Source organism: Oncorhynchus gorbuscha, linkage group LG13 (genome assembly GCF_021184085.1).
Source record: "Oncorhynchus gorbuscha isolate QuinsamMale2020 ecotype Even-year linkage group LG13, OgorEven_v1.0, whole genome shotgun sequence".
Classification (NCBI taxonomy): Eukaryota; Metazoa; Chordata; class Actinopteri; order Salmoniformes; family Salmonidae; genus Oncorhynchus; species Oncorhynchus gorbuscha.
In genome coordinates this window covers 38,657,445-38,680,751 of record NC_060185.1, presented here as the reverse complement: position 1 = coordinate 38,680,751, position 23,307 = coordinate 38,657,445, and the positions used below count along the sequence as shown (strand labels likewise).

Here is a 23,307-nt window from a genome sequence, read left to right as displayed (position 1 = left end):
CAAAACACACGCATTCTCTTCTGGTCAGGTTGAGGAGGAACAAGACCAGGATCCCACTTTCTCTCTCGTGCAGAGGGAGTATAATTACATTGACTGACTGCCTACCCACCTCTCTCTCACACACACAGTGCCTGATGGATGGACGCTTTGCCCCTCAACAGGAACATCTGGTTGATGAGAGTAGGAAGTGTATTTCTGTCAGACGAGCTGTTCGATCTGTGCCACTGAATGCTTGTCATGGAGTGAAAGACCTACAGCTGCCAGGGCTTTGTCTGTGACTAGTGAATGACCAGAACATGGAGAGGGTGACAGGTGTATGGGCATCGGATGACAAACCGTATTCAGACCAGAATATGACCAATATCAGAAAGCATCTCTCACTGGGGTTGGAAATGTTCAGCTCACTTGTCACATCCATCTTCAATCAACCTACACATTTGAATGAGTTTAATCCTATTATCCACCAAGCCTGCTATAATCGGTTTAGAGACTTTATCTACAGCATACCACACAATCGTATTATGTCTATAAGTCTTTTAAACTTGTAAGACCATGAATGACTGTCTCTTATTTTTGGCACAACTTCACAAAGTAAAATGCTAAAGTGCCTTCCCGCATGTCCCTGTGGAGAGGGATTCGTGTGATTTGATGCATAGCAAGTGCATGTGCACGTGTTGACCAATCCCCCAAAAAAGTATGGTCTCAACAATTTAATGTTAACAGAACATTTATCTTACCTCTCCCCCATGGCCATCGAAAATCCCAAATATAGACGGGTGACTCCTGTTCACGATGTCAGTGAGGACCTCGAAGCGGTCTTCCATGTGATCTCTCCGGCCTTGGATGGAGTACACCGCAACATTGTTACTCTTGAACTCCCACGTTTTGGAGAACTCTGCGTCCAGAACATCTAGACCCCTGAATTTTTCATTCTGCATAATCTCCGCCACTTTCCCCTTGACCATTTTGACAGCATCGCGGCTGGACTTGACGATGGTTTTCACCTCGTCAGTGTGGAAGAAGTAACTCCACAGAGCCAGGCTTATGCATAGGAGGAACAAGGTCTCTGGTCTGAGCAGAAAATAACGCATGATCCGACCCAAAAGAGACAACAGTGTCATCGTATCCTCTATCATTTATACAAACACGAAATCACGGCAGGTAGTTATTGTTTATCCGCGACTTTCATTCCATTATTATCGATGCGGGAATAAATAAATAGGCGAAACCAAATTAAGCAAGCGTAGCCTACAGCACAGCGTAAAAGGCTGAATTAATTCAACAAAACGCTGATAGCTCACATGTAGAAATGCTGCTTGACGTCTTGGAGAATCCGAAGACACTTCGGGGTGAAAGATTCTGCCTTGGCTTGTTCACTCTAGCATAAAACCTCGTGAACCAGCGGTTGTCCCTTCTCCATATGATGCGGTGACTCACACAACCGTGCAAGGAGAATGGTAGCTATATATAACCTCTGACAGTTGGAGACCTCGCTTTGAAGTACCTCGTTTAAAGCTAACCTGAAAACAAACTGCATGCTTCCTCAACCTTTGACAGCGAGATTGAACTGTAAATAGTGCCCTCAAACTGCAGCGTTCGGTTTGCAGGATCGCACCACTGGGAGCACGTGAGGTGTGCACAATGCAACCTTTTTTATGATAACATGCATCATATTTCTTGAGGAACAAACTAAATGTCACTTGCAACTTTATACTGCTGAATGTAGCGTTTGGAAAAATCGCTTATTTTTAACGTACGTAAATTCTGGACCGATGCATGAAACTCCCCACGGAGGATTGCTTTAATAGGATCCCACTTTCTATACGTTACAGCAAGCCCAGAGGTCCAGACCAATGTTTTGTCTAGAAGGGATACAGCTTTTGTCAAAATGGACTTTTCGAAGCAGGTTAGGAGAATTAATGTAGGTTAGGAAAGGGATTAGGGTGAGCTAAAATGCAAAAAAACCGAAAACACATTTGACGTAATTTAAATTTTTTTTTTTAAACGGTATCCCATCTAGACCCCATAGCGGTTATCAAACAGATAAGGCAAAGGTTTAGGAACTCTAAGGTACATTGTAAAATTCTACTTTGCTTTGTTGTGTTCTTGTTGTTGATGATGATAATGGAGAAAGATAAAAGAGGAAGGTATACTATATAGATAACGATCAAATGTATCTTTTGATACATTTATTTATCTTAGATTTAAACAATTGCCTTCTTGTCCAATCCAATGTATGCAACAACAACCAAAAGGATACATTTGAGTATTACATTTTTTTCCGTAATTTCATAACTACCATACATAATGCAGTTTCTTCTGTGTGTATGGGATTTAAATGGTTTATGGAGCAACTGCACTCAGGCAAAAGAGAGGAACGGACTGGGTCCTTTTGTCACCAGGAAGTACTGTGTCGTCATCATCCTGCTCATCCTTTCCAGTTTGTGTTGGAGAAACGTGGAGGTTCGCAACGTGTAGATGAACTAACATTCTGTAAGTATGTGTTGTGTATTACTTGTTTTATGAAACGGCATTAAGGGCCCCGAAACATTTTAACATGGCGCCTCCTATGTAATGACAACTGTCGCGATCATCGCAAATTAGTCGGCTAGCAAGTACCAGCCATTTAACATTCTATTTAACAGTTACTGGTTGTCGTTTGGTAAAGTAAATCCAATTGTATACATAGCTAACGAGAACTGCCAGCAGAGCGTGGTCTGTCAGATGAGATGTGACATTGTGATAATGGTTAACTGACAGATGTCATGGAATAGTATCTAATTCTGTCTGTGTCATGTGTACAAAAAATAATAATAAACATATACAGTGGGGCAAAAGGGTATTTAGTCAGCCACCAATTGTGCAAGTTCTCCCACTTAAAAAGATGAGAGGCCTGTAATTTATCATAGGTACACTTCAACTATGACAGACAAAATGAGGGGGAAAAAATCCAGAAAATCACATTAGAATTAATGAATTTATTTGCAAAATTATGGTGGAAAATAAGTATCTCAATACTTTGTTATATACCCTTTGTTGGCAATGACAGAGGTCAAACATTTTCTGTAAGTCTTCACAAGGTTTTCACACACTGTTGCTGGTATTTTGGCCCATTCCTCCATGCAGATCTCCTCTAGAGCAGTGATGTTTTGGGACTGTTGCTGGGCAACACAGACTTTCAACTCCCTCCAAAGATTTTCTATGGGGTTGAGATCTGGAGACTGGCTAGGCCACTCCAGGACCTTGAAATGCTTCTTATGAAGCCACTCCTTCGTTGCCCGGGCGGTGTGTTTGGGATCATTGTCATGCTGAAAGAACCAGCCACGTTTCATCTTCAATGCCCTTGCTGATGGTAGGCTTTGTTACTTTGGTCCCAAATCTCTGCAGGTCATTCACTTGGTTTCCCTGTGTGGTTCTGGGATTTTTGCTCACCGTTCTTGTGATCATTTTGACCCCATGGGGTGAGCTCTTGCGTGGAGCCCCAGATCGAGGGAGATTATCAGTGGTCTTGTATGTCTTCCATTTCCTAATAATTGCTCCCACAGTTGATTTCTTCAAACCAAGCTGCTTACCTATTGCAGATTCAGTCTTCCCAGCCTGGTGCAGGTCTACAATTTTGTTTCTGTTGTCCTTTGACAGCTCTTTGGTCTTGGCCATAGTGGAGTTTGGAGTGTGACTGTTTGAGGTTGTGGACAGGTGTCTTTTATACTGATAACAAGTTCAAACAGGTGCCATTAATACAGGTAACGAGTGGAGGACAGAGGAGCCTCTTAAAGAAGTTGTTACAGGTCTGTTGCTTGTTTGTAGGTGACCAAATACTTATTTTCCACCATAATTTTGCAAATAAATTGATTAAAAATCCTACAATGTGATTTTCTCATTTTGTCTGTCATAGTTGGTGTACCTATGATGAAAATTACAGGCCTCTCATCTTTTTAAGTGGGAGAACTTGCACAATTGGTGGCTGACTAAATAATTTTTTGCCCCACTGTATATAACGTTAACAGGAAAGTTGGTACACTAGATAGCTGGCTACCATGTATTGACTATAATCAATACTCATTAGCTGTCGCTAATATCATAACGTTTTTGAATATAATCTAAAAAGTAAACACTTGTCTGGTTCATAACATCAATCTGATTTGTCTTGTCTAGTTCTCACTGCTACATCCAAGCCATTTATAATGGAGTACATGCAAGCTCCTGCTACGAGCAGTCAGGGGAACATGTAAGTAGAATTTATGATCAGCCTCCTACATGCTACAAATAATCTGTCCTTTCCCATTAGTGTGAAGGTGTAGATTCATAGCTTTTTCAAAGGTATCAGTTGGTACACAGTACTAATTAAGAAATCATTTCTCTCCTCTACCCAGCCTGTGCTGCACCTGTGGCATCCCCATCCCTCCAAACCCAGCCAACATGTGTGTGTCTTGCCTCAGGACCACAGTGGACATCTCTGAGGGAATCCCCAAGCAAGTCAACCTGCACTTCTGCAAGCAGTGTGAACGGTACTGCCCAGATCACCATCACAAGCCTCTCAAATTTAGTGCCACAGCTAAGATGTTTAAATCCCTATCTATTGCTCTTACTTGACTAAAGGATCGTTAGTCGGTTAACTGGGATCTTACCATGGCTCCTACATTAGTTCAGATGGATTGATTGCTCCTCTCTCTTCCATGCAGGTACTTGCAGCCTCCAGCCTCCTGGGTGCAGTGTGCTCTGGAGTCCAGGGAACTGCTCGCCCTCTGCCTTAAAAAACTGAAGGGCAACATGACCAAAGTGAGTATCCCGTCCCTACTCTGCTCTATTTATATTCAAAGATACACTTGTTAAAAAATGCAACAGGGCTGTAGCCATTCACCTCGGAAACTCATGTGACCTCTCAATCCAGGTGCGTCTGATCGATGCTGGATTCCTGTGGACGGAACCCCACTCCAAGCGGATCAAGTTGAAGGTGACCATACAGAAAGAGGTGAGAGAGAGAGGAGACGAGTGGAGGCATGAGAGTGATTTTTAATAGAAGGGATTAGTGTGGATTAGGAACCTGATCTGGAGGACATGTCCCACCGCTATGTGTCCCACCATGTTGTCATTATTTAATCCAGGTGACACTAAAGGGCTGACTGTAGTTTCAGAGCACAGTGATTGGGTGAAGGTTAGCCAGTGGCAGTTCTAACTTAATGACCTTGCAGAGGAGTCTCAGTTCCTCAGGGCCCAGGGCTTTGTCTGGAGTGTAGGGGGTTTTGTGTGACCTGTGATCTTGTATCTAGATGTCCTTTAGTCACCAGAAATAGCAGCACCAAACCCTGATGAATAAAGTCTTACACATCAGTGTTTCCCAAAAGGCGGGTGGGTAATGATCCACTGGTGGGTCACAGCCAATTTCCTTTGGGTTACAGCTTTCTAGCCCAGTTCTGGATTTTAAAGTGTTTTATTTACCTGGTGTGTCACATTACAGTCATAAGCTATGTTCTGAGTCAGTCATATAAGAGAATAGTGGTTGATGGTAGTGTGACTCTTCCTGTCCAGGTGATGAACGGAGCCATCCTGCAGCAGGTGTTTGTGGTGGAGTTTGTCATCCAGGGCCAGATGTGTGACGACTGCCACCGTGTCGAGGCCAAGGACTTCTGGAACTCTGTGGTGCAAGTCAGACAGAAGGTACCACTGATGATTAGAATTATATTATTCATGTTGCTCACCACATCAATCATTTTGAACATGTTGTGTTGGTAACCTAATATTGGGTGGGTCCTTTTTAGACTTCTCACAAGAAGACCTTCTACTACCTGGAGCAGCTGATTCTCAAGCACAAACTCCATCAGAACGCACTCAACATCAAGGAGATCCATGGTGGGTTTGGGATACAATATACTGCTCTAAAGTGGGGTTTCATCCAGGAAGAGACACCAGACCATGCAAGCTTACCATTGACATTGATGATTTTCTTAATAAAGTTTTCCTGTCCCGGGCTTTAGAAGGGCTTGGCCATGTGTTTATAATCAGTGTGGTAGGATCATATTACTGAGCATTCTATTTACCATGCCAACAATGCTGTTTGACTCGGGTCCTATTTTCAGTCACACACACACTGTGTAGTGAGAGATATTTCAGAAGCAGCGCCCAGTGTGGTTGGACCAGATTGTACGGGAGAAGCTGTCCTTTGACAGTTCAGTATAAATTACCCCCCTCTCTAGCCGGAGTTAAAAGCCTTGAAGCTTCAACATGTGGCAGCCATACCCCCCCCCCCGGTCCCCATCTGGTCTGTGTTACCGAGGCTGTCGTATTAAGTGTGTTGGAATGGTGATGACCCAGGTCGCGTGTGGTGTGTGTGTGTGTCTGTGATGGATTTATTGACTGAGGGCTGACTTGTTTTGAATCGTTCTCCTCAGAGGGTATTGATTTCTACTATGCCACCAAGCAGCATGCTCAGAAGATGGTGGATTTCCTCCAGTGCACAGTCCCCTGCAGGTAGGAACAGTTCACCAGAGACCCTCCACTACGGGTAGAGGTTGCCCTGTAGTGACAACTCTCTGACCTGAGGTCAGTGTCTAGGTGACGTCCTCCTATTCTTGATGGCTCCTTAATGGTTATTGCATAATGGCCATGCAATTTTAATTTGATGTTGGGACAATATGTTGACATTGAATTGAACAGTGATGACTTAGACCGCACTAACCACAGTAAGTGCTACAATTATTCAATGGCTATAGACGTGTGTGTGTATGTGTATATGTATATATATATATATATAAAATTTATTTCTAGTTTAGCATGGAGAGGATTGAGAATGTTGTTTGTTTTTTCTCTGACAAGATATTGTTGTCTTTGTTTTTTGTCTTGTTTAGGTCGAAGACTTCCCAGCGCCTCATCTCCCATGACATCCACTCAAACACGTTCAACTACAAGAGCACCTACTCCATTGAGATCGTTCCTGTTTGCAAGGTATGCAGCATCTTCCTCAAAAAATACTAAAGGTGAAATGCTCCACACACTGTGCATTCGGAAAGTATTCAGACCCCTTGACATTTTCCACATTTTGTTACGTTACAGCCTTATTTGAAAATGTATTAGTGTCATATATATTTATAGCGATTTACAGCCTTGAGTCTTCTTGGGTATGACGCTACAAGCTTGGCACACCTGTATTTGGGGAGTTTCTCCCATTCTTCTCTACAGATCCTCTCAAGCTCTGTCAGATGGATGGGGAGTGTTGCTACACAGCTATTTTCAGGTCTCTCCAGAGATGTTTGATCAGCTTTGGACTCTGGCTGGGCCACTCAAGGACATTCAGAAACTTGATCCTGAAGCCACTCCTGCGTAACTTGGCTGTGTGCTTAGGGTTGTTTTCCTGTTGGAAAGTGAACCTTTGCCCTAGTCTGAGGTCCTGAGAGCTCTGGAGCAGGTTTTTATCAAGGATCTCTCTACTTTGCTCTGTTGATCTTTCCCTCGATCCTGACTAGTCTCCCAGTCCCTGCCTCTGAATAACATCCCCACAGCATGATGCTGCCACCACCATGCTTCACCGTAGGGATGGTGCTTGGTTTCCTCTAGACGTGACGCTTAGCATTCAGGCCAAAGAGTAATTTAGGTGCCTTTTTGCACTCTACCATAGAGGGCTGATTGGTGGTTTGCTGCAGAGATGGTGGTCTTTCTGGAAGGTTCTCCCATCTCCATGAGGAACTCTGATCACTCTGACAGAGCTCCATCGGGTTCTTGGTCACCTCCCTGACCAAGGCCCTTCGCCTCCGATTGCTCAGCTTGTAGAAACATCTCAAGGATTATTCATGGTAACAGGATGCATCCGAGCTCAATTTCAAGTCTTATAGCAAAGGGTCTGAATACTTCGGTAAATAAGGTATTTCTGTTTTGTGTTTTTGGAATAAATGTGTCATTATGGGGTATTGTGTGTAGATTTGATGGGGGGAAAAATGATTGAATCCATTTTAGAATACGGCTGTAATGAAACAAAATGTGGAAAAGGGGAAGGGGTCTGTATACTTTCTGAATGCACTGTATATCTTAACAATTCTCAGCCCTGCACGAGTGGTTAAATAGGTGAACCTATACTCAAATGCTCAGGTACAAACAGGCCAGGGCAGACCTTTACAGATTCCCTGTTCTTATTATAACACACAGCTTCCCTTGGATAGAACTGTGTTGTTTTAAAAGATGCTTTTGAACTGTCAAATGAAAAACTAAATTCGACTCGATCTTGGTGTGTCTAGGTCAGGATTCTCTACTCAAGCTTTTTTGTTGAGTGAATGTTTCTCGTCAATGCTCTTTTGTTGTATTCATGTGATAGATGAATCTACTATTATTTTCCTACATGTAGACTGAGTACACAAGCATCGATGCTTGGCTTCTGACCATCCATGTGTCGAGGGGAATTTTGTTCATATCCATTCCATCTGCATGTGTTTTTGTTCATTTCTATCCAATGACTGAATTAAGTATTACAGCACTGGTTTATTTAGTAAACCGATATGGCTCAACATTTTCGAGATCAATGAAATGCATTCCTAATCAGAATCTTATTTTCTTTTGCGTTGTTTCTGAGATAAATTGTAATCACGCTGATAAAACAAAGAGAACCTAGTCGACCCCTTGTATAACCAAACTGGCAGTGACAGCACAGCCTCTGTTGTTATTCAGAGGAGATTGCTCTTGAAGGTGTAGCCTAATCCAGTTGAATGTTAATCTATTCTGTAGTACAGTTTGATGTGGGTTTTCTGGGGAATAATCTGGTGGGGAGGTTGGCATGGGAGGGAGGTTTCAATGTTCTCTCTGACCAGACATCAGTCTGACCCCTGGTTTGTTTTGTCTCATTGCCCAGGACAACGTGGTGTGTCTGTCGCCGCGTCTGGCTCAGAGCCTGGGGAACATGGGCCAGGTGTGTGTGTGCGCCCGAGTCACCAGCACCATCCACCTGATCGACCCCAACACCCTGCAGAGTGAGTACAGTACACACCAGCACCACCCACCTCATTGACCCCAACTCCCTGCAGAGTGAGTACAGTACACACCAGCATCACCCACCTCATTGACCCCAACACCCTGCAGAGTGAGTACAGTACACACCAGCACCACCCACCTCATCAACCCCAACACCCTGCAGAGTGAGTACAGTACAAGCCACATGCTATTCTGGCTACTGAATAATAGCTTTTACAGATATGCTCTGCTTCATTGATTGATTAGTGTTGATGTTTTGACAAGTTCAACGTTTAAAGGTGATTGGATTTGTGACTGGATGAGTTTGTGCTTGTCTTGATATAAAGCATCAAAAGTTGACCATGTGCTCCATATTTTTAGCATCAGTTTTTGATAGACTGATGGAATGTCATTATATTCCACTTGACTTTAGTCTTTTGTACCTAACTGAACCCAGTATCGTTTACAGTGTGTCTGTTCACCACATGCTCATCACCCTCCCTCTCCCTCTCAACAGCTTCCCTCTGTGTCTAATCAGGGCATTCCACACATGGCATACACACACTCATTTGTTGTCATTACTTGCTGTGTGTGTAAAAAAAAAAGAAATCCCTCTTTCATTCTGATATTTTGAAAGGCAGGGCACACGTTTTTAATTAGTGTTCAAAGAAAGGCTACTTTTCCTCCAGAGTCGCCTTTCTCAACCCTAGCCTCTGGGCAGAACAGTGATCCCTGCTAGCCAAATCACTAGACTGCAGGGGGATTGAAGATCAAATGAATCCTTTGATCTTGTGAGTGTAGGATATGATTGGTGTTTTGAGCAGTCAAAATTTAAACTCTGGACTGTCCATAGAGAGAACCATCTAATTCTATTTCTCCTGTCTGACCCTACAGTCGCTGAGGTGGATGGGGGCACATACTGGCGCAACCCCTTCAACAGCCTCGTTAGCCCACGGCAACTGGAGGAGTTCATCGTCATGGATACTGACATCATCAGGAACCAGAAGCTGAGGGCGGGAGCAGGCATAAGGTCCAATAAGGTAGGAGTTCTGAGGGAAATGGGCGGTGTTTGGAATTGGGCAGAAGTGTGGCCCATTAGCAAGAACACCTCAATTTTAAGATAAATAAATGCTGCTAGTCTTTTTCTTTAGATGCTGTGTGTATGTGTGTTCATGCGTGCAACTTCCCTCACTCCATGTGAGGAAAAACATGTTCTAGTATGTGTGTGTTGGCGAGACAGATTGTTTGGGTTGATACTGCTTGACTGCAGGGCTTTGGTGTGTTTGTGGCTTTAATGAAAGTGGTGTCGAGCAGATTGAATTATGGGGAACATTTCTCTTTTCTCGGAAGAAAAATCAATAGTGAAGCATTACATTATCCCTGAAGCGGCACATCCGATTAGAGAAAAACCCTCCACAATACATGGAAGTATTTGTGTGAAATTGAACAGGGAATGGGCTCGCTATGGGAACGATAATGATCCCCCTCACCCATCTAAGGGTGTTGAAACGCTAAACGCCCTCAATCTGTTTGGTGGAAAGGAATCAAAGTAGTGGTGGTGCTAGGGTCAATCTTGTGCGTGCTCTGATTTGTGTTTCCAGCACACTCTGGCTGAGGTGTGGGTGCAGAAGACCTCAGAGATGGACACGGCTCAGCAGTACCACTGTCGCACCCATCTGGGCCACCTGCTCAACATAGGAGACCTGGTGCAGGGGTAGGTGACTGTCATGGGCTGCTATACAGCTACTCTTAACTCTTAATTATTCATGTAACGTCTTGCTGTATATGATAATCAAAACAATACCTAACATTTTTGCTTGTGAAATTAGAGAAAATGTGTTTTTTTCACTTTTGTCTCCCTCTAGCTTTGACTTTGCCAATTCCAACGTTAATGACGAGTTTCTGAACAAGATGAACCCTAGTCATATTCCTGACGTGGTAAGAACCAGTACATAATACTGTGCACACCTATATCCTCCAAAACAAAGATCTCCAACAGGTAGATGGTTGAGCTACCAGTAGTTCCCAGTCAACATATGAGTAGCTCTCCAATCAATTCTCAAAGTACATGCGTTTTTCCATCACAAACGGTCATAAACATAAAGCACCTGGCTACTATCCAATCAAAGCCACATTTACATTTTCCCAACCCGATTAGCCACTATTGGCTTAAAAAGCCAAACATAACACAATATCTGCCTATTAATTTCCAGCAATGTTGCCCCCTGTCTGTGTTTGGTGCGCGCGCTTGTCTACCACTCCGTATGTAGCCAGTTAACAATGTTAATGATAATGTCTTTTTTTTTTCATCAATTGGTTTGTGTTTCGAGGTTCAACCCAACATTGTGCACATTTTAATACAGTTGAGTAGACAGACTTTCCCCCAAAACCTTCTCTATTAAATGTTAACCTCAAAGTAGGCTTACCTGACAGAATGATAAATTCTGATTATTTGTTTCTATTGGGCCCACTGTTTTGTGATCTCTGCCATGACATGTGCTGCAGCAGTAGGCCTAACAGCAGAAACTTCCTAGATGCGCAATTAAAGGGAAATTACACTTTTTCCAGACCTCATATGGTCTTCTGATGTGATTTTACCCTGATGAAGACAGCTTGGCTGTCGAAACGTTGGTAATTAACATTTTTGCATCTGAGCTCCTAGATTGTTCGGCTCTCTTTTATTTTCAAGTGATTAAAGCATTGCCATGAACTGAAAACATCAATTTTCATTGTTTCTCTATGAATATTTGTAATATTGAGAGTGTAATTGTTTTTGTACAAATCCAAACCAGGAAAAATCAAACAGAATTCTGGAAAATACAAAATATAATTTTATTGGGCCTGTCAATGCCAAATCCTGTTTATCAAGCATTATTTTACCAGGTATATTGACAGAAAACACATCTCTTGTACACCAAGAACCCTGGGATCAAATCGAATTTTATTTGTCACATACACATGGTTAGCAGATTTTAATGCGAGTGTAGCGAAATGCTTGAGGTAAAGGAGAACATTGTTCCTGTTAGAAAGCTATCAAATAAATTGCAGCTCGTAACATTAATTCTTCTAAAAGTAACTCTCATGCTAAAAGAGGTTGGAGAACCCTGGTCTCAAAACAACACCTTTTTACCATGTACAATACTGTCTGTATTAGTTCACATTGCCCCCTGGTGGTTGGTTCGATTTTATGTTTGCTGCAATGAGTTGAAATGTCAAACCTCTAATGGAAAAATTGTCCGCCTGACCAAATACTATTCACTCAACTTTGAAATGAAAGCCCAGCTGCATTTGGCAGAATACATAATAACAAAACAAAATCAACGCATCTATTGAAGCCATTTGAACATGCTTGTTGTGGACTTGCAGGTGCTGATTAAGAAGAGCTACAACCGTAGCAAGAGGGTGAAGCGCAGGAACTGGAAGCTGAAGGAGATGGACAAAGACAGAGAAGGCATGGCGCCTGAAGATGAGAGGTAAGGATGAGTTGAGGAACGGATGAGAGAGGAGCAGAAGCAGGAAGGGATGAGGAGAGAGAAAGTGAGGGAGGAGAGAACTGAAAGAGTGAAGGTTGGATATGCTCTTTATCCAGGTGATGACTTTGTAAGTTGTGCACAGTGTCTGTCTTCAACATTGGTGGTGATTTTATATATTGTTCTCCTCTCTTCCTGTTTCAGACAATACCAGGACTTCCTAGAGGACCTGGAGGAAGACGAAGCCCTGAGAAAGAACGTCAACATCTTCAGAGGTGAGTGGGACCACAGTTGTCCCGCTTCTCTTTATTGTTCCTCTTGAGAAAACCTGGCAGTTTTCCCCAGTTGTCACCCATAGCTTTTTATTTATCCAGTTTTAGCCGTAGCCTCATGATGGAGTTGTATTGTTTCGTATTGCAGATGCGTCTAAGATCCCAGTGGAGAGTGACACGGATGACGAGGGTGCTCCTCGGATCTCTCTGATGGAGATGCTGGAGGACCTCAGCCTATCAGACGCCACCGGAGGAGAGGGAGCCGACATGCTGACCGAATAGACCAATCACCGGCCTGCTTACAACTGCATAATGGCTGTTCAGACCAATCCGGTCTTACAAACATCAACATGATGATTGACTAGACAATTGGGAATCCTACTAGTAACATGAGGGATTAAGGTTCAATAAGAATGGCAATGCCACCTGTTGTCAGTTACCATTGCTTACAGTCTCCACCCAACAGCAGCCACTCAGAATCCTGTAGACTGGTCACCTCTAAGGTTGCTGAGGTATTGATGGTAACCTGCCCTTCTCCTTTTTTTTACCCCGTCTCCATGTTAGAGGCAGTGGGTTGTGGTGATGTACTCAAAAAACCACTTAATTTCCAAATCAAATAAAATCTCATCTGGTTACAATAAGACTTTGTCATTCTGAGACACTGTATCCAATAGAAAGACGAGGGGAAGAACCATGAGCATGGATCTCCCTCAGTATAGTACCTATGACTTAAAAGTAGGGACAGGCCACATGGTGAACGTGGCAGAATGCACCAGTTGAGAACGCGTAGGCACCTTGTATGTGTAGATATCCCAGGTATACCTGTATGCTTACTGGAAAGTTTTCAGAACCCTTCAGTTTTCCCAAATGTTATGTTACAGCCTTATTCTAAAATGTATTAAATCAAAATGTTAAACATCGTCATCAATCTACACCCAATACCCCATAATGACAAAGCGAAAACAGGTTTTAGAAATATTTGCACATTTTATAAAAATATATATATATTTTATGTGAGTATTCAGATCCTTTGCTATGAGACTTATGATTGAGCTCTGGTGCATCCTGCTTCCATTGATCTTTTGAGATGTTTATACAACTTGAATGGAGCCCACCTGTGGTAAATTCAATTGATTGGACATGATTTGGAAATGCACACACCTGTCTATGTAAGGTCCCACAGTTGACAGTGCATGTCAGAGCAAAAACCAAGCCATACGGTCAAAGGAATTGTCCGTAGAGCGCCGAGACGAGATTGTGTCGAGGTACAGATCAGAAGGGTAGCAAAACATTTCTGAGAAATTGAATGTCCCCAAGAACACAGTGCCTCCATCATACTTTAATGAAAGCAGTTTGGAACCAGGAGAGCTGGCTGCCTGCCAAACTGAGCAATCGGGGGAGAAGGGCCTTGGTCAGAGAAGTGACCAAGAACCTGATGGTCACTCTGACAGCGCTCCTCTGTGGAGATGGGGAGAAACTTCTGGAAGGACAACCATCCCTGCAGCACTCCAATCAGGCTTTTATGGTAGTGGCCAGATGGAAGCCACTCCTCAGTAAAAGTAACATGACAGCCCACTTTTGCTGTTTGCCAAAAGGCACCTAAAGGACTCTGACCATGAGAAACAAGATTCTCTGGTCTGATGAAACCAATATAGAACTATTTGACAACGCAGGAGTGGCAGAAGTCTTAATGTCCTTGAGTGGACCAGCTAGAGTCCGGAAACCGATTAAACATCTCTGGAGAGACCAGAAAATAGCTGTGCAAATACAGGTGTGCCAAGCTTGTAGTCATACCCAAGAAGACTCAAGGCTGTAATCACTGCCAAAGGTGATTTAACAAAGTACTTAATAAAAGGCCTGAATACTTAAGTAAATGCGCTATTTCTGTTTTTTTTTACATTTGCAATGAAAATCTATAAAACTCTTTTTGCTTTGTCATTATGGAGTATTTTGTGTGTAGATTGATGAGGGGGGAAAACAATTTATCTTTAGAATATGGCTGTAACGTAACATTGTGGAAAAGATAAGGGGTCTGAATACTTTCGGAATGCCCTGTATGATTGTAATAGGCTGCAGACTGGCAACTAGATTCTCTACCCAACAACACCAAACCCACTCGCATGCAGAGCCACTGGCTTAAGAAATTGGTTCCCCATCATTAAGCTAAAATTAGTTCACCAAGCTTCAGAAATTAATCAATCCAGATTTAATTTGGAACTAGGATTTAGTGGGCACATGTCCCCTACTATTAGACTGTTCCCCAATACAAGCAACTCTATTGTTGCCAGGTAGTAATTCTGATTGTAGTAGGGGCTGAAGGGGAGAGAAGTGGGTGCAGGGGGAGCTTGAGTGCTTCTGAGGAAATGTTAGACATAAACTACCGTTCAAAAGTTTGGGGTCACCAGTCTCGACGTCAACAGTGAAGAGGCGATTCTGGGATGCTTGCCTTCTAGGCAGAGTTGCAAAGAAAAAGCCATATCTCAGGCTGGCCACTAAAAAGAGGATAAGATGGGCAAAAGAACACAGACACTGGACAGAGGAACTCTGCCTAGAAGGCCAGCATCCCGGAGTCACCTCTTTACTTTTGACGTTGAGACTGGTGTTTTTCGGGTACTATTTAACTTCTTTGGGACTGTGGGGCAGTATTGAGTAGCTTGGATAAAAAGGTGCCCAGAGTAAACTGCCTGCTACTCAGGCCTAAAAGCTAGAATATGCATATAATTAGTAGATTTGGATAGAAAACACTGAAGTTTCTAAAACTGTTTGAATGATGTCTGTGAGTATAACAGAACTCATATGGCAGGCAAAAACCTGAAAAAAATCCAACCAGGATTGTAGTTTTTCAACTCTTTGTTTATCAAATATACAGTGTCAATGGGGACATATTGCACTTCCTAAGGCTTCCACTATATTTCAACAGTCTTTAGAACCTTGTTTGAGGCTTCTACTGTGAAGTGGGGGCGAATGACAGCTGATTCAACCAGAGGTCTGCCAGAGTTTCATGAGATGAGCAGGCGCGCACGCGTGAGAGCAACCTGCGTTCCATTGCATTTCTGATGACAAAGGAATTCTCCGGTTGGAACATTTATTGAAGATTTATGTTAACATCCTAAAGGTTGACTCTTGTTTCTACGGACTGTAACGGACCTTTTTGACTTTTTGTCTGGACCTAGTGATCGCGCCTCATGAATTTGGATTACTGGGTTAAACGTGTGAACAAAAAGGAGGTATTTGGACATATGATGGACTTTATCAAACAAAACAAACATTTATTGTGGAACTGGGAGTGCATTCTGATGAAGATAATCAAAGGTAAGTGAATATTTAAAAAGCTATTTCTGGCTTCTGTTGACTCCACAACATGGCGGATATCTGTATGGGTTGTTTTTGTGTCTGAGCGCTGTACTCAGATTATTGCATGGTGTGCTTTTTCCGTAAAGTACTTTTTCCGTAAAGTTGAAATCTGACACAGCGGTTGCATTAAGGAGAAGTGGATCTAAAATTCCATACATAACACTTGTATCTTTTAGCAAGGTTTATTATGAGTTTCTGTAAATTGATGTGGTTTTGGAACTACTGAACATAACGCGCCAATGTAAACTGAGATTCTTGGATATAAATATGAACTTTATCGAACAAAACATACTTGTATTGTGTAACATGAAGTCCTATGAGTGTCATCTGATGAAGATCATCAAAAGTTAGTGATTAATTTGATCTCTATTTCTGCTTTTTGTGACTCTTCTCTTTGGGTGGAAAAATGGCTGTGTTTTTCTGTGACTAGGTGCTGACCTAACATAATCCTTTGGTGTGCTTTGTCATAAAGCCTTTTTTGAAATCGGACACTGTGCCTGGATTTTCAACAGGTTACTCTTTAAAATGGTGTAAAATATTTGTACGTTTTGAGGAATTTTAATTATGGGATTTCTGTTGTTTTGAATTTGGCGCCCTGCAATTTCACTGGTTGTTGGGACACTACCGTCCCACATATCCCATAGATGTTTTAATGACGCTGCCAGTTAAGGACTTGTGAGGCGTCTGTTTCTTAAACTAGACACACTAATGTACTTGTCCTCTTGTTCAGTTGTGCACCAGGGCCTCCCACTCCTCTTTCTATTCTGGTTAGCACCAGTTTACGCTGTTCTGTGAAGGGAGTAGTATAGGGCGTTGTAAGAGATCTTCAGTTTATTTTCAATGTCTCGCATGGAATAGCCTCAGAACAAGAATAGACTGACAAGAGTTTCAGAAGAAAGTTATTTGTTTCTGACCATTTTGAGCCTGTAATCGAACCCACAAATGCTGATGCTCCAGATAGTCTAAAGTTTTATTGCTTCTTTAATCAGGAACATCAGTTTTCAGCTGTGCTAACATAATTGCAACAGGGTTTTCTAATGATCAATTAGCCTTTTTAAAATTATAAACTTGGATTAACTAACACAATGTGCCATTGGAACAGAGGAGTGATGGTTGCTGATAATGGGCCGCTGTACACCTTTGTAGATATTCCATTAAAAATCAGCCGTTTCCAGCTACAATAGTCACTTACAACATTAACAATGTCTACACTGTATTTCTGATCAATTTGATATTTTAATGGACAAAAGATATTTTTGAAAGAAAAGCACAAAGACATTTTTAAGTAACCCCAAACTTTTGAAAGGTAGTAAATATTAGGAGAGAGAGAAAGGTGTGTTATGTACCACTTTCTCAGTCTTGTTTGAAGAGGGAGGAGGTGGGATCTTGTTTTTTAGCAATTTAAACAGATTTTTAGGGGTAACCAGATCTTTGAGAAAGTAACTTTTGGTCTCTCTGAGACGGGACAATAAGGTAGAGCGGGGGATTCTCTACCATCCCTCCCACTCTCTCCCCTGACCCCTTTTTCTCACCCACCTCCTCTCCACACACCTACAGTATACTCTCTCTCCATCAAAGCCCATTCTTATCACCCACCCACCTCCTCTCCACACACCTACAGTATACGCTCTCTCCATCATTAAAATGCCCTCTTATCCAATGTCTCCAAACACCAAAGCTCAGAGTTTCCATCAAAGTTCTTATCACCCACCCACCTCCTCTCCACACACCTACAGTACACGCTTCTCCTCCATCAAAGCCCGTTCTTATCACCCACCCAAATAACCTCCTCTCCACAAACAGTATACGCTTTCTCCATCAAAGCCCATTCTTATCACCCACCCACCTCCTCTCCACACACCTACACCACCTCCATCAAAGCCCAGTATACTCTCTCTCCATTCTTATCACCCACCCACCTCCTCTCCACACACCTACAGTATACTCTCTCTCCATCAAAGCAGTATACAGATCTAAAGGTAGTGTCTCAAATTTGATACTGGGAAGATGACTACATCTAAGGCAAACATGGGCTCATCAGCCCCATCAGCCCCACCTCCTCTCCACACACCTACAGTTCTTCCATCAAAGCCTGTTCACCCACCACCCTCTCCACACACCTACAGTATACTCTCTCTCCATCAAAGCCTGTTCTTATCACCCACCCACCTCCTCTCCACACACCTACAGTATACGCTCTCTCCATCAAAGCCTGTTCTTATCACCCACCCACCTCCTCTCCACACACCTACAGTATACTCTCTCTCCATCAAAGCCTGTTCTTATCACTCACCTCATTTTATCACCTCCTTTTTCTGATCCCGTTTGACCACTTTTCACTCTCCTTCCAATAATACTATTATTACTAAAATACTAATACTAAAAACCAGTTCAACAGTGACATGCTCCCTCGTGCTGTGAGTCTGGCTTCCGGCAAGCAGAACTGTCATGTTCAAAGCGAACAGGGGATGCTTGTAGAGAATTCTAGAGGATTCTGTCCCATTATAGTGTGTGTGTGTGCACAGGCAGCGCTATTGAGGCCATCTCCATTTTGAAGTAGTCCATTTTCTTCTTCTACTAATTCTAAGAGTTGGTAAACAAACTAAAAGGGTGTGTACTGCCACCTGGAATGTGTTGTTTAAACAGGTATAAAGCCAAGGTTGTTGATTTACTGCCACCTGGAATGTGTTGTTTGAACAGGTATAAAGCCAAGGTTGTTGATTTACTGCCACCTGGAATGTGTTGTTTGAACAGGTATAAAGCCAAGGTTGTTGATTTACTGCCACCTGGAATGTGTTGTTTGAACAGGTATAAAGCCAAGGTTGTTGATTTACTGCCACCTGGAATGTGTTGTTTGAACAGGTATAAAGCCAAGGTTGTTGATTTACTGCCACCTGGAATGTGTTGTTTGAACAGGTATAAAGCCAAGGTTGTTGATTTACTGCCACCTGGAATGTGTTGTTTAAACAGGTATAAAGCCAAGGTTGTTGATTTACTGCCACCTGGAATGTGTTGTTTGAACAGGTATAAAGCCAAGGTTGTTGATTTACTGCCACCTGGAATGTGTGTTGTTTGAACAGGTATAAAGCCAAGGTTGTTGATTTACTGCCACCTGGAATGTGTTGTTTGAACAGGTATAAAGCCAAGGTTGTTGATTTACTGATTTACTGCCACCTGGAATGTGTTGTTTGAACAGGTATAAAGCCAAGGTTGTTGATTTACTGCCACCTGGAATGTGTTGTTTAAACAGGTATAAAGCCAAGGTTGTTGATTTACTGCCACCTGGAATGTGTTGTTTAAACAGGTATAAAGCCAAGGTTGTTGATTTACTGCCACCTGGAATGTGTTGTTTAAACAGGTATAAAGCCAAGGTTGTTGATTTACTGCCACCTGGAATGTGTTGTTTAAACAGGTATAAAGCCAAGGTTGTTGATTTACTGCCACCTGGAATGTGTTGTTTAAACAGGTATAAAGCCAAGGTTGTTGATTTACTGCCACCTGGAATGTGTTGTTTAAACAGGTATAAAGCCAAGGTTGTTGATTTACTGCCACCTGGAATGTGTTGTTTAAACAGGTATAAAGCCAAGGTTGTTGATTTACTGCCACCTGGAATGTGTTGTTTAAACAGGTATAAAGCCAAGGTTGTTGATTTACTGCCACCTGGAATGTGTTGTTTAAACAGGTATAAAGCCAAGGTTGTTGATTTACTGCCACCTGGAATGTGTTGTTTAAACAGGTATAAAGCCAAGGTTGTTGATTTACTGCCACCTGGAATGTGTTGTTTGAACAGGTATAAAGCCAAGGTTGTTGATTTACTGGCACCTGGAATGTGTTGTTTGAACAGGTATAAAGCCAAGGTTGTTGATTTACTGCCACCTGGAATGTGTTGTTTGAACAGGTATAAAGCCAAGGTTGTTGATTTACTGCCACCTGGAATGTGTTGTTTGAACAGGTATAAAGCCAAGGTTGTTGATTTACTGCCACCTGGAATGTGTTGTTTGAACAGGTATAAAGCCAAGGTTGTTGATTTACTGCCACCTGGAATGTGTTGTTTGAACAGGTATAAAGCCAAGGTTGTTGATTTACTGCCACCTGGAATGTGTTGTTTGAACAGGTATAAAGCCAAGGTTGTTGATTTACTGCCACCTGTAGATATGGAATGTTTGCTCAATTCATTATGCGATCCTTCCTTAACCCATAGGAAGTCACACTCAGTTGACACCTTCAAAATATAAAAAATCCTCGAAGGCGCTGCCCATGCTATCTTTCTCTATGAGAATGCCATACAAAATTTGCGTGGACAAGCGCGTCATGTCTCCTATCCAATAATGCAAGACAGAGTTTTGATGACTATTCCACTGACTAAATGAATATGCATTAGCCTTATTTCTGAAGAATCCTGCTTCATTTAGATGTTTGTTTAAAGACACACGTGCACCCAACACTCTGTCCACCCAACACTCTGTCCACCCAACACTCTGTGCACCCAACACTCTGTCCACCCAACACTCTGTCCACCCAACACTCTGTCCACCCAACACTCTGTCCACCCAACACTCTGTCCACCCAACACTCTGTCCACCCAACACTCTGTGCACCCAACACTCTGTCCACCCAACACTCTGTCCACCCAACACTCTGTGCACCCAACACTCTGTGCACCCAACACTCTGTCCACCCAACACTCTGTCCACCCAACACTCTGTCCACCCAACACTCTGTCCACCCAACACTCTGTGCACCCAACACTCTGTCCACCCAACACTCTGTCCACCCAACACTCTGTCCACCCAACACTCTGTCCACCCAACACTCTGTGCACCCAACACTCTGTCCACCCAACACTCTGTCCACCCAACACTCTGTCCACCCAACACTCTGTGCACCCAACACTCTGTCCACCCAACACTCTGTCCACCCAACACTCTGTCCACCCAACACTCTGTGCACCCAACACTCTGTCCACCCAACACTCTGTCCACCCAACACTCTGTCCACCCAACACTCTGTGCACCCAACACTCTGTGCACCCAACACTCTGTCCACCCAACACTCTGTCCACCCAACACTCTGTCCACCCAACGCTCTGTCTGTAAAAACCCAACTCCAGGTAAAGAGAGAGTAGTGGGTGTGGTGTAGACACCTGCTACATGTAGGCTATATTGGTGAAGAGGTAGTGCAGCTTTTTACACAAAGCAGCGTAACTGTAGTGGGACACACAGGCCATTCTGTCTGGTGTCCTGCAATAAACTTCTGCCAGTAGAACCGAGGGAGCGCGGTAAGCAGCACGTTATCAGACAGAGAGGTGAGCTCACTTTTATATGATCCTTATTGTTGTGTTTTGTTGGCCTACAGATTGTTACAGATTATTATTGTGTCGTATAGGCATGTAGGCTACATTCATGTGAGAAGGCCTATTCAATTGTTACATAATGTCTCTCTAGGGCATTAGATAGCCATTATTTATCAGAGAGGTGTAACAGGAAAGGACCTGGAAAACCAGCACACATGCTTGGATTATATTTTAGGTTTATTTATTGACCTGCCACCGTGTGTGTTTTAATCTATTTGGTCCATAACTGTTTATTAATGAGTAGGCTATTACTCTGGTGAAGAAGTGTGCACTAGTGTCAGGTGAGTTTCTGACTCTGAGACAGAGGCTTTCCTATCGTGCCCCTAGCTACTTAATGTCAACTACTCTGTGTGGAAGTAGAGTACATGTCTGTCCCTTTCCACCATCTGTATGGTGGTGGGCCCTTTTGACATTGACAATAAAAAGGAAGGTGCCAAGTGTGCTGTTTGAGTGGGACTGTGTGTGTGTGTGTGTGTGTGTGTGTGTGTACTGTGCATGCATGCGTGCAGATTTAATTTACCTTGTCTGGGGCTCTCAGGAGCTCATTTCTACAGGTCCTCTCCACCAGAGAGACCCCTGTGGCCCCCAGGGGCCATGGGCTATGATTGACCCTGGACCTTCTCATTAATAAACACAGACCCACAATGAATGTGTTTTCTAATACCATTTTGCATTGTTTCCTCCCTCAAGGATATGGTAGGTATGTAAGACATGGGTATTTACATAGTAGCAGGCACACTGAAAGCTGAAGAAGACTAGGGTTTATAATGAGACTACTACAAACACTTGAGGTTATATCACTGAACTAAGATTTTCCCCCAACACACATGCACACACACACACACACACACACACACACACACACACACACACACACACACACACACACACACACACACACACACACACACACACACACACACACACACACACACACACACACACACACACACACACACACACACACACACACACACACACACACACACACACATGGTAAGCTCGTTTTTCAGCTACAAAGTGTTTTCCCTCTTGCAATTGGTGATGCCTCCTGGGGAAAATAGGTGTAATTCTATCAGGTGAGTCGACTAACTGTATATCTTTCCACATGATTGATGTTGTCTGTCTTGTGTGTTTGTTTGTGTCCATTATGTGTCCCCTGCTGCCATTATCACTGCCATCCTCCTCCTTTCTCTCTTTCTCCCCTCCCTTTATTTCTTTCTCTTTCTCTCTCTCCTATCTTCCTATCACTCCTCTCCTCCTTCCCTCTCTCTTTTATCTTGCTCTCTCTGTTCCTTTCTCTGCCCCTCCCTCTCCCATCCTTACCCTGACCACTGGTGCAGCATGAGGATGGACTTTAAATACTTGAAGGAGTACCTGGGCTGGCTGTACTACCAGTACCTGCTCATCACAGGCATATATGTGCTTGAGCCCTGGGAGCAGTCCATCTTCAACTCTGTCTTCTTCTCCTCCGTGGCCATGGTCATCTACACCTCCTACGCCTTCTTGCCTGTACATGTGCGCCTGGCACTCAAGTTCTTCTCCGGGATCTGCGGGGAACAGCCAGAGAGCACCATGGCACTCATAAACTAAGCAGTGGATGGATGGCAGGAAGGAGATTGGGAATGAGAAGGGAGGACTCCCTACCTAAGATCTTGACATTTGACCTTGACCTCACTTAACTCGATGACCGTCTGACTTCTGTTCTCTCACCACCCTTTCACCATACAGTTACCCACTACTCCCACAATCCACAATACTCTACTATCTACTCAGCAAAGGAAGGCTGAGTTTAGGATGATTCTGTGAAATATTCTAGGAGAATACCTCCCTTTACCCCCCCCCCCCTCTTACCCCTGGTATTATACAATACATCATTGTATGCTACTTTCACACCTTTGCTGTGAAACGCCTTGCTTTTTTCCAG

General features: G+C 43.1%; 3 protein-coding genes across 7 annotated transcripts in view; 2 read left to right on the top strand and 1 right to left on the bottom strand.

Moving 5' to 3' along the window:
* Positions 1–4,743, bottom strand: part of LOC123992846 (protein phosphatase 1L-like) — a 48,289-nt gene extending 43,546 nt beyond the window's left edge. Inside the window, exon 1 of one of the 2 annotated variants that reach the window (XM_046294413.1) lies at positions 4,629–4,743. In XM_046294413.1, coding sequence (XP_046150369.1) covers positions 4,629–4,631 — 3 coding nt within the window. In that variant the 5' untranslated portion in view covers positions 4,632–4,743. Of the gene's footprint in view, positions 1–737; positions 2,339–4,628 lie in introns of those variants that run through there. The other variant, XM_046294412.1, reaches the window with a different exon arrangement.
* Positions 2,119–13,314, top strand: LOC123992845 (60S ribosomal export protein NMD3-like). Of its 2 annotated transcripts, none has more exons than XM_046294409.1 (16): positions 2,119–2,493; positions 4,156–4,228; positions 4,374–4,508; positions 4,683–4,779; positions 4,892–4,972; positions 5,530–5,658; positions 5,760–5,850; positions 6,390–6,468; positions 6,846–6,942; positions 8,834–8,951; positions 9,826–9,971; positions 10,533–10,645; positions 10,797–10,869; positions 12,298–12,404; positions 12,606–12,676; positions 12,822–13,314. In XM_046294409.1, exons 1-16 carry the CDS (start codon positions 2,172–2,174, stop codon positions 12,953–12,955), a joined length of 1,866 nt encoding a protein of 621 aa, XP_046150365.1. In that variant the 5' UTR covers positions 2,119–2,171; the 3' UTR covers positions 12,956–13,314. The 2 variants fall into 2 exon arrangements, with proteins under 2 accessions (XP_046150365.1, XP_046150366.1); XM_046294410.1 differs by having other exon boundaries at positions 2,122–2,497.
* Positions 13,315–21,193: 7,879 nt separating this feature from the next.
* The window catches only part of LOC123994104 (serine palmitoyltransferase small subunit B-like), a 2,971-nt gene continuing 857 nt past the window's right edge, over positions 21,194–23,307 (top strand). Inside the window, exons 1-3 of one of the 3 annotated variants that reach the window (XM_046296612.1) lie at positions 21,229–21,332; positions 21,919–22,076; positions 22,724–23,307. The exon at positions 22,724–23,307 is cut by the window's right edge and continues 857 nt beyond it. In XM_046296612.1, coding sequence (XP_046152568.1) covers positions 22,725–22,973 — 249 coding nt within the window. In that variant the 5' untranslated portion in view covers positions 21,229–21,332; positions 21,919–22,076; position 22,724 and the 3' untranslated portion in view covers positions 22,974–23,307. Of the gene's footprint in view, positions 21,333–21,918; positions 22,081–22,723 lie in introns of all 3 variants that reach the window. The other 2 variants (XM_046296610.1, XM_046296611.1) reach the window with 2 other exon arrangements.

Coding starts and splice junctions, on each gene's coding strand:
- LOC123992845 (XM_046294409.1), top strand. CDS start 2,172: ATGTATCTTTTGATACATTTATTTATCTTAGATTTAAACAATTGCCTT. Junction 4,780..4,891: donor TGAAGGGCAACATGACCAAA/GTGAGTATCCCG, acceptor CTCTCAATCCAG/GTGCGTCTGATCGATGCTGG. Junction 10,870..12,297: donor CTAGTCATATTCCTGACGTG/GTAAGAACCAGT, acceptor GTGGACTTGCAG/GTGCTGATTAAGAAGAGCTA.